Source organism: Bolinopsis microptera, chromosome 8 (genome assembly GCF_026151205.1).
Source record: "Bolinopsis microptera isolate Bmic1 chromosome 8, MBARI_Bmic_1.0, whole genome shotgun sequence".
Classification (NCBI taxonomy): domain Eukaryota; kingdom Metazoa; phylum Ctenophora; class Tentaculata; order Lobata; family Bolinopsidae; genus Bolinopsis; species Bolinopsis microptera.
The window spans coordinates 10480328-10494622 of NC_087079.1; the positions used below are offsets into that span (position 1 = coordinate 10480328).

General features: G+C 38.4%; 2 protein-coding genes across 10 annotated transcripts in view; one reads left to right on the plus strand and one right to left on the minus strand.

The window, feature by feature from the left end:
- Positions 1-7247, minus strand: part of LOC134819629 (zinc finger protein 853-like) — a 34103-nt gene extending 26856 nt beyond the window's left edge. For both annotated transcript variants that reach the window (XM_063829664.1, XM_063829663.1), the window contains exon 1: positions 7223-7247. The gene's annotated coding sequence lies outside the window, so the exon portion shown is untranslated. The remainder of the gene's footprint in view (positions 1-7222) is intronic.
- Positions 1-14295, plus strand: part of LOC134819627 (uncharacterized) — a 42039-nt gene that overhangs the window by 2612 nt on the left and 25132 nt on the right. For all 8 annotated transcript variants that reach the window (XM_063829657.1, XM_063829661.1, XM_063829656.1 and 5 more), the window contains exons 4-6: positions 1738-1835; positions 7936-7999; positions 9355-9398. In XM_063829657.1, coding sequence (XP_063685727.1) covers positions 1738-1835; positions 7936-7999; positions 9355-9398 — 206 coding nt within the window. The remainder of the gene's footprint in view (positions 1-1737; positions 1836-7935; positions 8000-9354; positions 9399-14295) is intronic.

The window sequence follows — 14295 nt, forward strand, 5'->3', positions numbered from 1 at the left end:
TCTCACTTTAATCTAATATAATATACCTTTCATAAAACCCTCTTGCAAGTAATAAACGCAATTAATACATATAATAACATTTTAGGGGAAAAAACTCGTATTCAAAATCTCTCAATCTTCTAAGATTATCTAATACAGGTCCCAGTTTGAAATTAGTGTTCAGTAGCCCCTCCTTGGCTATCCCTGTGATTTAACAACACTATGCCCCTAATGTTTTATACTCTGACGCAATAACAGTGACAAGTTGAATAACAATTATAATGTTTAGCCTTTACACGCATCACACAATGAACTTTACAGTTTACACAGTCCTACTAACTGCTAACTGCATGTCACCCAGCCCCCCTCCTGCCTGACAAATTCCTAACATATTTCCACTGTGCTGCACACCAACGCGCTTTGCGGTCCTCCACTGTTTGTGAAACGGAAAAACGGAAAGCTACATAATATTATAATCATGTATAATTTGCAGTTTGAATACGGGGGCACTGCGATTAATTCGTGATAAGTTGACCACTAAAATTGTACTAGTCCCCTACTACGCCTACTGCGGTTAAACTAAAATAGATACCAAAACCGTGTTGACATGGAGTTGATAGTTGACCGGATATACTCGGAGATATCCAGATATACACAGAATCCTGGCTGAACAAGGCTAAAATGTTAGATTTAACAGCAGAGTCAGAGCATTGTCTTCTGCCTATTATCCTGCCAAAGTTATACCTTCCATAAAGAACTGTCATACATTGTTACCTTTCTAACACACATTATTACACTTAATTGAACCGTCAATGGCACGTGGGCGTGTGCCACCCGCTGATTGGCTAGATTCAGGTCACGTGAAGTGGTGCTGTATCCTGATTGGCTGAGTGGAGTTGTCATGACGGTTGTTAGATGTGTTGTGTGTGCTCTGTGTCCACATTATCCCTGAACCGTGACTACACATCCTGGATTATTGAAGATATTTAACTGAACTATCTCTAACTGGACTACTGGACTCTGTAGTATTTTATACTGTTTAAATGTTAGTCTCTGGAATTTGTCATGAGATTCCTTTTAAGAATTCAGAAGAATTTGTGTTTGTCGGAAATCATACAAAAATAGAATTCCTAAGATATCATGAATAACATGGTGTTTAGAGCAGGTTTTTAGATGAACACTGTTAACTATGACTGTGCATCAGTTCCTAAACGGAAGGGACAATGCCTTAGTATTTGACCCTATGACCGAACAACATGATACTGAACTGTAAATGACACAGGAACTAAATATATCGACCATGGTCCTACAAAGACCCAGGTCCTGCAAATAAAGATAAGGATTGATCTCGTCACACATGATATGTAATTACTGGAGGTCACTTGGGAATTTACCGTACTAATTTTAACACCAAGACTACTGGCGGGGCCCTGCAGTTTCCAGTAAATGGTAGGCCACCAGAGAAATGGTTTTAAAATGTGGAGATGTTATAAAATAATAATAATAATAATTTAATGTTATCAAATTGTAATGTTCACTAAAGTGTATTGAAATCTTCTGTAGATATGTTCAATGTAAAATGTAAATTAATTCGTCTACGTCCCTTTAAACTACAACAGTTATATACTGTATTTTGATTGTTTGTTCTTTGTCATGTCATTAAAACAGTGTGTTTTGTTGCTGATAACGGTGTGTTTTGATTGGCCACTTCTTGTCACGTGCTGTGAATACCTTGTCCTGATTGGTTACTTCCCTCAGGAGCTAACAACTTGTTGGGAGCCATCTCCAGCTCTCCTGCTGGCCGTGTGAGGACTATTCTGAACGAGCTGTCTCACGAGAAACATGAGGCTAGATACGTGAGTATATTTCACTTTTTCTTTTATATTTCACTATTATTTCACTATATTTCACACTATTAATATTGATACATAATAACTAGATTGTTTTCATATTCTAGTTTTAATCGCCGATAAAAAGAACCATTAATTATGTGAGTATGTTATGCAAGTCTCATGATAATGTCTACTATGTCTCATCATAAAGCTTAAACAACTTATATAACAAGTCTGAAGTCCCACATGATAAAGATTGTAACATGCCCCACATAAAGACTGTAACATACCCCACATAAAGATTGTAACATGCCCCACATAAAGATTGTAACATGCCCCACATATGATAAGCTTACAGATGCTCCACCTCAAGTTTTCCTTTTCCTATAATAATATTAGTCAGTGTTTGTTAAGCGTACTCAATACTCATCACATACAATGTAGCTAGCAGCAGAGTAGACTGCAATATAAGCTGTCTAACTCACAATGAAGTGAGTGCTAGGTCATCAGCATCACTTAGCTGTTACTACTACTGTTACAATGAGTAACTAATTATTAATATAATATTTAGACTCATATATACCTGTAAGTTTGTTTAGAGGACTGTACGTCCTGTTTGAGTCTCTCTTCCCAGTAATACTAATATGGTTTGAGTCTCTCTTCTCAGTAATGTTAAATGTGAGTGGAACGTTTCAGCATTATTGCCAGCAAAGGCGCTAATTTTATGAGAAAAGTTCTCTTTTTTCAGAAAGTTCAACGACTCAACGATGTCTATTTAAGATTGAAGTCTAACCATTACATGGTTACAAGATGTTGTAGCTAAGGCGCCAATTTTATGAGAAAAGTTCTCTTGTTTTTCATACATATTTGAAATTGAGGTCTAAGTACGAGGTGTAACTAACTAATTAGAGTTTTACATGAGTAGACTAGACTTTTGCCGTCCTCATTGCATTGTTGTTAAATGATAATCACAGAAGAGAATATCTTGTAACCATTACACAGTGCTCAACACTACATAGTTGTCTATTTATAGCTATGAGCTGTAGTGCCGTAAATGTGTGAAAATAGTCAAACTTGGCCTTGAGAAGGCTTTAGTGTGGGAGAACTTCTCTTACGGGAATGTAGAACTATTAATACGATCATAACAACATTGTACAGTTCCTCAAGTTTTGAGTTATAGTCGCCAAAAATGCTGCCAGAAGTATTAGATCACTTCTACCAAAACATTTGATTTTTGGCATTACTGTAAGATATTTGAAGACTATGCTCCCTATACTATAAAGTGATATAGAATGTGCGCTCTAAACCTAAATGTGCAGCTGTAAAGGTTCTGTAATAGATCAGTTCCGAGCAACGTCACCCATAATCCCTTTACACTTTACACCCTGACACCCTAAGTCATAGTCAATAGTTACTTACGGCACTTACCGTACTTACCGTTACTTACCGTGCCGATCTCTCCGATCACTTTGCAGATTGCACAGCATGTATTAACAGCTGTTCACTAAAGGAGATATTATCAATACACGCACCTGATCAATAGAGATAATATCTCCCAGTAAATGTGTCATGGAATGGCAGGGTGTATTTACCAAGGTTACTGCTCACAGTTATTAGTAGTTACCCTGCTATTTACTGTAACTTTATATAAAGCACAGGCATTGTTGTATAATAATCAGCTGATGGTTACGCTATCTTACCTTTACAGTTTACTGATAATATCTCTTCTAATATTTACCTCACTAGTAGTACATGTTAGTGTGGTACTGTGTTATGTGAAGCTCATCCTGTATAGGTAATAGTACAGAGCACCATTAAGCCAGTAATATAGTGGTTATATAGGTCCTTACTCTGGGACACAGTTTATCTGAACAGTTTATCTGTACACGCTGATTTCTGCACTGATAACTGTGTATCTGGTGGAGCTATTGTCAATATCAGATCTCTGATAGGTCCTATACTGGCTGTCATTATAACCCTGTCAACTTGTATGCAAACTTACTCTCTAATCACAGGGGCCTCTAATTACCATCATCTAATTAACCCCAATTAAGTAATTAACTGTACAGTCAGTGGTACAATGCTGCGAGATCAGGGTCCCCCGCCTCAGAGAGAGGTTCCTCACAACATTGATCACGTGACATTATACCCAGTATCACGTGACAGCCAGTTCTCTGACCACTGAGTATTATTATTATGGGGCTAATCTACACCGGAACTTATATACCGTATCAGACTGAGCTATACTACTGGAGACCAGTAGATCTGATGTTATCTCCTCTATAATATAGCTAACTACACGTTCTTTATCTCTGATGTATTGCCCCACATTCCTATATCACAGTACAGAGTGATGTAATACCCCCTTTGTGTAATACCCCTTGTGTACAATGTATTATAACACGGGTGTTAGTGCTCCCTTTGTGTCTCCTAGATTAACTTTTCATCACCTGGTAGAGAGAACAGAACCCCTCCTCCTCCTCATCCTCCTCATCCTCCTCCTCATCCTCCTCCTCCTCCTCCTCCTCCTCCTCCTCCTCCTCCACCTCCTCCTCCTCCTCCTCCTCCTCCTCCTCCTCCTCCTCCTCCTCCTTCTCCTCCTCCTCCTCCTCCTCCTCCTCCTCCTCCTCCTCCTCCTCCTCCTCCTCCTCCTCCTCCTCCCCTCCTTCCCCTCCTCCTCCTCCTCCCCTCTCAACTAATATTAGCTCCATGTTTCTTTGAACCACTGGACTGTTGAAAGGAGTTATATTGGGACAACCTGTGCTGTGTGTTATTAAAACTGTGTTCCTACACAAACTGTCTGGTAACAAACCAGCTAATTAATCACCACCCAATCTTGTGACCCCTTTAACTATGTAAGGAATGTTTGTTAATTATGAGAGGAATGTTTGATTAAGTCTCAGATCGTGCGGGCAGATTGACTAATTAGGTTTCAATTAGTTTGTAATTAGTGGCACGCTCAACTCAATATGTCAAAGTGTGTGAACTTCTGTTGTAGAGTTTGCGGTTAGTTCATCTCATAACCAGGAACTTAATGACAAATTATAACTTTTAATGAACACAGTGTGAACTTAACGACAAGTCAATCGTTACACGTGTGAGCGAAAATGTTATGTCTGCACGTGGGTGCAATCTGCAGATTTGCACTTTGCACGTGCGCTTTTGATCGGTCACTACTATTACAATTGGTATAATCTACCTGCTAGGCAGTATCTAGCTACCTTGGAAACAGACCACACTACAATATCTACCTCACCAGCTGCACTGTTATATTAGAGTAATAGAGCAGAGTGGTTCTCCATACTGTGCACTGATTGGTTGGTTTGTGTCACATGACACCAATACTCAAACCTGATTGGTTGCTGACATGCCAGTCTTGGCCCCCTCGGGGTCACCAACACCACCCGCCACAAATAAAGAATATTTTAAATACCCCCGACCCCCACTAAGCTAAAATAGAATTGATAAATATAACATGTCACGTGACACACCAATACTCTTACCTGTAAATGTAACATGTAACTACTCTGCTGATTGGTGGGAGGCTGATTGAAAATATGGGACCCACTTTATTTTCTCATTTAGCTGGGAAGTTCACTTGGTGGTGAAATGGAATTATGTACTGAACTTCAGGCTGCTCGATATTTTGTATTGTATACAACTTTTATTAAGCAATAACTGGGATTTGTAAATGTCGCTTCTAAGAATCTTTAGCTTCAAGTACGCTTAAGTCCAGTTCATATTTAATAAGTATAAGTTATAGTAGTAAGTATACAGTAGTAATTATAGTAGTAAGTATAAGTTGTAAGTTAAAGGTCAGTCTATCATTATTATATATGGCTATTAAACTATTACACTGTCTGGTTTAGTCTGCAAAACTTAGTAAACATAAAACTATATCTGTAGAATTTGTTATGACAGTTTATTGTGAAACTCTTAAACATAACTTTGAAAAAACGTGTCTTACATCATGAACTTCAAGTGTTGAAGGAAACCATCACTCATATCATTAATAATAAACTTACTATTAATATTACTGTTAATAATCACTTATATTTTATTTTTAGCTGTAACTCAATATCTGCACCACGCACAAACACAAACTCTGTTACAATCTCGCCTTCATTTTGAGTGATAACAAAACAGATCAACTCTCACTGCAAACACTTACAGTATAGTTATAGTATCTATTTGTAACAACTCATTACTTGTAACCCTGACAATAGAAAGACAATACTAAACGGTGGGAGCCGCATTGTCTACCTCTCCACAATAGATGACCAGTCTCTTGCTTTACCGATAGTACAAACCAAATTTGGACCTATATTGGAACTACTATTGTCGAGACATCACAGTTTGGCATCATGCCAGCCTCCATTTGTAATGTTCCTTTCTAAACAGTAAACACAGTGTATAATATACATTGTATATAATATGTTTACTCCGCTTTACATTCCGTACCTCACGTACTCTCATCAATATTTAAAAGAGCTCTCTCTTTTCAATGCCCTCAGGCAGGGAGCTGTGTTTGATAACGTACGCTCATTGGCTATGTTGAGGTGATACAGCTCTCTGATTGGTTCATAATAATCACGTGACTGCGGTGCTAGATTGTGATTGGCCGCATGTAATAAGTCCCCTCAGGACCCTCAATGTTGAGATAGAGACCTGGTCACGTGCAATGTCACGTGATTTGTAGTGTGTTGTTAGCCACGTTGTACAAGTTTCACAAAGACCTTTAAGAGTTTTAGTGTAGTTAAAATGCCCAAAATGAGATCTTGACTTATCAGAATTTAACACAGCTGAAATAAGACAACATACCCGAATTTAATATCACTTAGCTTGTACTCTACGATTCACGTACTTTAGTTCGACACGCACCATAGTTAGACAACTTAAGATCGCCAGATATCACCCTGTCGAACTTCGGTACGTGTCAAACTAGATATTTATATAGCGTACTATACAATCTATATCTATAAAACGGAGTACGAGTTTCCACGATAGTCTTTTATCTCTCCGCTAAGTCTACAATTCTGCTAACCAAAAATTGAGTCTGAGGTCAATTAAATGTTCATATAGGTATGGATTATAGAGTTCGGTACATTTTAGACCTCATTGGATACAGTAGAAGAAATGTGACAATGCACTTGATATTAGGACACAGCAGGGACAAAAGGATTTCGCGATTATTTTGGCCAAAAATCGCGATACCGCGATTTTTAACAGACTATACATTAAACTATACATAAAATTTGTCGCAAATAATGGGAAAAATCGCGATTCCGTACATGCCGCGATTTCCTTTCGTCCCTGGGACACAGTGAAACTATCTGACTACGAAGTACGATGCATGGGGACTTGCCACCCCATGGCAGCATTAAAATATATTGACTCTGTTACATCGTTTCCTCAATAAATGTAATAGATTTGTAGTGTTGTAATTAGTTCAAAACTTTAACCTAGAGGTGCAGATTAAATCAATATATCGTGCTCTACAGTTTACAATCTAGATATATAAAACGCAGTACGAGTTTCAAAACTCTAGTCCGACAGTCGAAGTTCTCTTGTCGAACTTGAGTGCGTGTACTGTAGTCTACCACTCCCATATCTTAGACATTCACTAAACTTATACTTATACAGTATACACAATCTTGCCAAATCCGCATACAAGATTATAAGATGCGTTTAGAAGGTTTGAGAGTTACAACCTCAGTACAACTGCGAACAGAGCGTCAAGCTTCACTTTACTCCATCTCACTATAAATAACCGTTACGAAACACATTTAACTGCAACACTTAATAAAGCTTAATAACTGTAAACAAAACCTCTACAGTCTACACGCTACCTTTCTGAAATATTTGGAGAGATGTTACCTAGTTTAACGGTGTCAAACTGGCAGGCAAATCAGAGGGTCTTGTTTAGGTCACGTGACATGAAGTGGCTAATCAGAGAGCTGCATTGTTGTTGTTCGGCTCCCGTGTGAGTCTCCAAGTGCGTATCCTGGAGGTTGACGTAAAGTTGTTCATAACCGAATTGGGGTTGTTGAATATTATTACAGTTCTTCATTACTTTATTTAGTATGGGAAAATATCATAAAAATCTTCACAAATTCCTTTTCAGAAATTGAACGGCTTGGAGTCTGAGTTTAAAGAATTCCTTGGATACCTACACATTGAGCCCAGAAGTAAGTTGTATTCATTATCTTATTATCTAACCCGGGTAATATCACGTTTTAAGACAATACCCGGGAAATTTAAACGGGCACGTGTAATCAAACCCCAGCTTACCGGGACCACAGCTCACAGAATATCCAGATTTATCACCTACCAATGAAAAACACCGTTTATATCAAGGAATATAAAATGAATGTGAGACAATCCATTATCTAGCGTTACCAGGTGATTACAACAGTATCCAGTACAACAATAATACTTACTAGATCATCCCATCTTCTCTCCTTCTCTACTGTGCTTGACATTTACGTATAATTACCTTGACCTCATTCAGCATGTTACTCTACGATTAGCAATTAAAACTGCGACTAGCCCAGCTTGCTACAAAACACTCTATAATATCTTTCTCTACTGTACAAAACACACATACACAGAATATATGCTGTATAATGCGTAATACACATTGTGTATTATTGGCCAGCCCATATTATTATTACATCATCTCTCTAATAGCGGGGTCATCTCGAAGTGCCCACTATTACAGCCCTATATCACCTTACACACACACACAGCTAGTTTCTCCTTGTCAGATCCGGATCCGGGCTGCAAGAACTCCGGAAACACTCCGCAAGCAGTCCGGAAACTTGTTGTGATTAGGTAATTGGGTAATGACGTGATTTGTTAATTACCAAGATCAAAGCGCACGTCGGACCGTGTCGCTAGTTATTGATGGGTAGTGTGGATGAGTCATGAGAGAATCTAACTGATGTTCCAGGTGTCTGAACGACCAAATACAAGGCCATTGCTCTGTCAATTTTCTGGTTAAGAGTGAAGATACCTTACCAAGTTTTGAGTTTAATTTATTTTCCTATGAGAGAGTATAAATGCACATTGAAACACAGAGCGGACGTATTTGTTGATGTCGGAAGCTTTGACTCGTGTCTAGTAATTAGTACTAACAGCGATGATTCCCCTCACGAACTACAGTTGTAACTAAGTTGTAAACCCCCTAATTAAAGGCCTGTAACTAACTAAAGGACTGTAAGCTCACATTTCATACCTCGTCTAGACTAATGGTGATGAAACATGGACGCTTTGTAACTGTGTGTGTTTTACACGTGTAACAGCGCCAAATATCATACTGGACAACTAAAAACATGTTTAGTTAACAGGTGTAATTTAGTATGTTAACACCACGTCTGACTTAATGTTTTGTATTTTAGTTGCCAAGTCGTCCGTAAACAGTTACTCGTAACTAACAGAGTTTGAGAAGAGTTCTGGCTTTTAAATGCTGAGTAGTAATTACAAAAACCGATTTTGAGTTGAGAAACGCTGTGTATGCCATGTTAACAAATGTATGTTTCAGGTTTGATTGGGCACGGTCGACTCTGTGGTGGTGATGTTTACGAGGTAAGACTTTCTCTTTCTCTTTCACAAGACCAGATTTTAATGAATTCATCATTCAAATATCAATTTTCCTGTTATTCTTCAACATAATTTGTTGATTGTTTTACGTATTATTATCAATAATCAAAACCTGTTACCTGTACTCATCAGTGCTCTGTTATTAAGTGTGCACTGTCTGTGTTTACTGTTTATCAAGTTTTCTTTGCATGTGTTACAAGAAGGAATGTTTAAAACCGGCACATTACTTGTCAATTAACTAATTATGAAATAACTGGTTACAAAAGCTAGATTGTCTTGTGGAATGGAATGTTGCGAACAATGACTGTCTGTCTGAGAAATTGTGTGTACTGGTTCGTGTTTTTCAGTCTTCAGCAATATAAGCAAAATCTGACCAAGAATTTTGTATAAGAAAGTGTGATTTTTCCAGGAACAATACTCAGATAAAACTTTTATTTAAGAGCAGGTCGGGCATTATTAATCTCACTTTCGAACGTCATATCATAATTTTCTACACATGCCTGATGTTTTGCTAGAAGTAGATACAATTATTGTAGATACTTCTAATCACACACATTCGACTGTTTCGATCTTACTTCAGAGTGATGCAATTGACGTGTTGTTGTATGTATAAAGTATATCTGTATTTACTCTGCAAGCATGAGTTATGTATAATGAATTAAGAAACCCCTCCTCTCAATTATACTCATTCGACAAATAACCTGGCAAAATAAACCAGGTCCTGCAAAGTCTCATTTTAATCAGTCTGAAGAAGTCTGATTACCGCCAATAAACTCTGTCTGATTTGGTGTAATTTAGCAAAGTCACGTATTAGCCAGGTTTACTACACTGGTTATTCTGGCCAGGTTTTATACAGGATGCAGCTGTCAGATGTCTAGACTGGAATAAAGACAATGTCTGTTTTCTGTCCGTGCTGCTGTAATCTGGTAATCTGAAAACTGAACAGCTGCAAGTTAATTACGCACAGCTATGTTTTCTTGAGTTATAATTGGTAAACAGAGAGAGATCAGCGCTGCATGGCCTCCCTACCGTGAGAAAGTTCAGTTCCTAATCACAAACACCCCAGATACTATTATTTTAATATAGCACAATCCCACAATATATCACTATATATCTGAGATTACTGATCTAACTTCTCCAACTTGCAGCTAAGGTTTCAACAGTCACGTGTCGTCTCCAAAACAAAGTCTTGCAATTCTTTACAATTTTTATTTTCAGTTTTTTCTGGAAATTGAGGATACTGCTCATGCTCAGTGCTCAGTATATAATATCAGAATTTGTAGTGCTTCCGGTATCACCGCTCAGGGTGACTGTGGCTACTCATCACCCTCCAAATAATGAACTACTTGTCATTTTCCAAATTTCCGGCAAGAAGAATCCAGCCCAGCAGTTAATGAATTGTGACACACTATATGCGAAATTTAGCAGGACCTTCCTCAGTAACATACCATTGCAACATTTGTGTGTCTCGGTATACTGCATACCTCTGCAAAGTTATCATCACTGTTAGCGTTAGTATAATTGTAAACTGCAGTGTTAAAATGTTGACGCATGTTCGATACAGTAGTAGTGTGGCTGTCATTTTTGCTGTTGGTGTTACGTAACTGGTACGTAAGGAACTGAAATACGTAACCATGGCAACAGGTGGCACATATAACCATGGCGACAATTATGACGCAGTGTTCATTTCCTGTATAACACCCTACTTTTAACTTAATTAAAGTAAGTATGGTTTAGGCGTTTTTCATGATGACAGTAATGTCAGAAATTATCATTAGGATACCATAGTGACTTGACAAAATTTTAAAGATTGTTTCCTACTATATATCGCATTATCATATCCATTGTCTCTATCACATTCCGATCATGTTTATGATCATCATATCGGAAAGTGGCAAATTCTGGAGAGGTCTGAACCCCAAATCCCTAACCCTCCATATCTTTGCAAAGTTATTGCCATTAGAAACAGCGGACTCATCCTCTGCAAAGTTATCATCACTAGAATTACAGCGAGAGGTAAGAGTGGCTCAGTGGCTGGCTGAATTATATAGTGCATACTACCTACTGGTGGCTGGTTGGTTAGGTCATATCCTGGTTGTGGCTTCAATACCACTGTCCATCTGCAAAGCTGTCCTGAATATTTAGTATTGTATGCAGAGTGTGGCAGAGAGAGAGAGAGAGGGAGATGTAGAAACTAGAAAGCTCGCTATTGGACCTTCTGTCTTCTGGAGAGATCTACAATGGGAGTTATTTTAACCGTTTGTGGGGAGGCGAGACGCGTATATTGTGTGTTTTACTGAGAGACAATAAACACTGCACATCTTGTCACATTAGTTGTGCTGTTCAGACCATTGACTACTGATTACAATCCAGCTTTGGCAAGATCTCATGTTGATTGCTGCAGCCAGATATAATGTAATGTTGGTGATGTAGGTAGTAATTTACACTTATCAACGAGACAAGTTGCAATTTCAGACAGTGTGCGGTCTACTACAAGCTGTTGTAATAGACATTATCATCTAAGAGGTGTGACGTTGACTGAGAAATAATGGACCGATCTATTGCATCTGTTACCAGAATAACTCTGTTGAGTGATATTTTTTAGAATTATTAACCTGCTTGCCGGTGGATGACGTTCTAGATGAAAAAGAAGAATTTCAGTAAATTGAAAAAAGAGAGTAAAAAGAGACACGGTCCAATTAACCTGATTAAATCTGAGGTGTAATTATAGATAAGTCTGGTGTTTTAGACAGTGTGATTGTAGGTGTTACCTCTATTCCAGTCACAGTGTGCACTACACTAATACACTATGTCATCTACATACCACGTGTCATACCACGTGACAGACTACAGTGTGTCACTTAACACCACGTGACACTCAAATACCTGGTTTTGTGACTGGAACCACCTTGTCGGGCCCAGCACTGAATACTGACATTGAGATAATACTTTTGTGTAAACTTGGTCCTCTCTCTAGATCAAACTGTTCCTTATTTCTCGGTTTACTTCGATGTAGAGATATGGACGTTGGGTTTTATTTCAAAGGGAAGTTTTGGAACAAGGGGCGTCAATTCTATATTTTGGACGGTATAAGAAAACTTTTATTCCTGTTTGAGGGTGGTATGTGGAAACGCTTTGCGACTAAGAAAGGGGATTTCACTGTTTTATCATCGTTGGGTAAAGGCCGCCGAAATACAACTCCTCTTTTCGGCAAAGCTCAATGAAAATCAAAGATGCCGATTTTGCTCTTGGGTTATGTTTCAAAGGAAGGTCTGAAGATATGAAGGCGTCAATTCTAGTTTTTGTGGTTGGTATAGGAAAAGCTTTAACTGTTCAAGGAATGAAGATACAATAGGTTAACGTTTACCGACAGACTTGGAATGTTTTTTGTTATTGTTGGCAGATTGTGAATTAAACTGTAAATAAACTAGCAAATGACGAGTTTCTTCCATCCTATTACAACACATTGATATTCGATTAAAGTTATAGTATCACTGCTATTTATAGTTTCTAAACTTATAAAATGAGAACTTTCCGTAACTCTAACCTCTCTTCTTTTAACAATAACAGGACTATATAATATATTGTTATTATTATTAAAGGTGTCATGATGACGGTTGAAAAGTGTGCTGTGTGCAAGTTTGGGTGTATTTTCTAAATAAGTTAGAGCTGTGTTATTAGCTAGTTCAGAGTCCGGTGCAGTAACCTAGGATATTGTGACAACTGCTGCACTCAGGGTGGCGTGGGCGAGGTTTCGCTCCTTATATGGTCATTGCTTCGTCAGAGATTTTCTCGGAAATTGGTGGAACATCTAAGCGTTTTGTAGCAGCTTGTGCGCGTGCGCTGACTCAGGATTTGAGGATTTAGTTGAGCTCCTGTAGTTGGTGAGATAAAATCAGTCACGTGACAGTGTGTCACACAGTGTGACACAACATCACACAGTGTGGGACTGTGTCACACACAGTTCGACACACACAGTTCGACAGTCTGACACACAGTGTGCTCACATACTGAGTTTCACGTTACTTCATGTGATTAGGTTCATATACCACACCGGAAAGCTGTTTAATAACATGAGAACAATGCAGCTGCCTTCTTCCATGAAATTACACTGTATTGCAAGAGGGGCAAGAAGTAATATCGTCAACATTAATCGCTCCATCCCCTACATTCTACAAGCTCCTTCCTTCCCAGTTCCCACTCCATTGAACATCGACATTCTGTTATGTGCTTTCTTCAGAGGTCTTATTTCTTGACTAGTCTGTTAGCAGGCATGTTAAGAGGAGTACGAGAGTTTTAAAAGCCTGACAAGATATGTAAAAAGAAGTGTTAAATAAGTGTCACGTGTCAAGTGGGAGGTTCTGGGAACAGCTATTCTCAGGAATTTGTACGTGCCTTATTTGACAGTCGGTGTAGTAGTGATATTGTCAAGGATTCACCTGTCTCAAGACGGGTAACTATGTGTAACAAGTGTAACATACCATAGTAAACTTAGAAATCTCGTTCATATCATTTCAAAGACTGGTCGTATTTAAACGGCCTTTAACTAGGTATTTAGGTACTAGAACTGTGTCTTAATCTACCTAAATCTACCTAAATCTACTGTGGCTAGATTCTAGGAGGCATATTACTGACCATATAATAGTAGGAATCTGGGAATCTCCCATTATACAGCCTGAACTTGTTATAACAAAGTCAGAGTGAAGCCCTGTTAGACACATTCCCACGCTGTTTTAACATGTCAACATTATTCGGTCCCTTCAGAGAAAGTCAGCAGTATTAACCTGAGTTAACCTGGTGACCTCAAGGTACTGTCATTTTACTGCGCACCTCGACTAAGATTAATTTAACACTATAATGTAAAACATGTCGTGCTGGACAG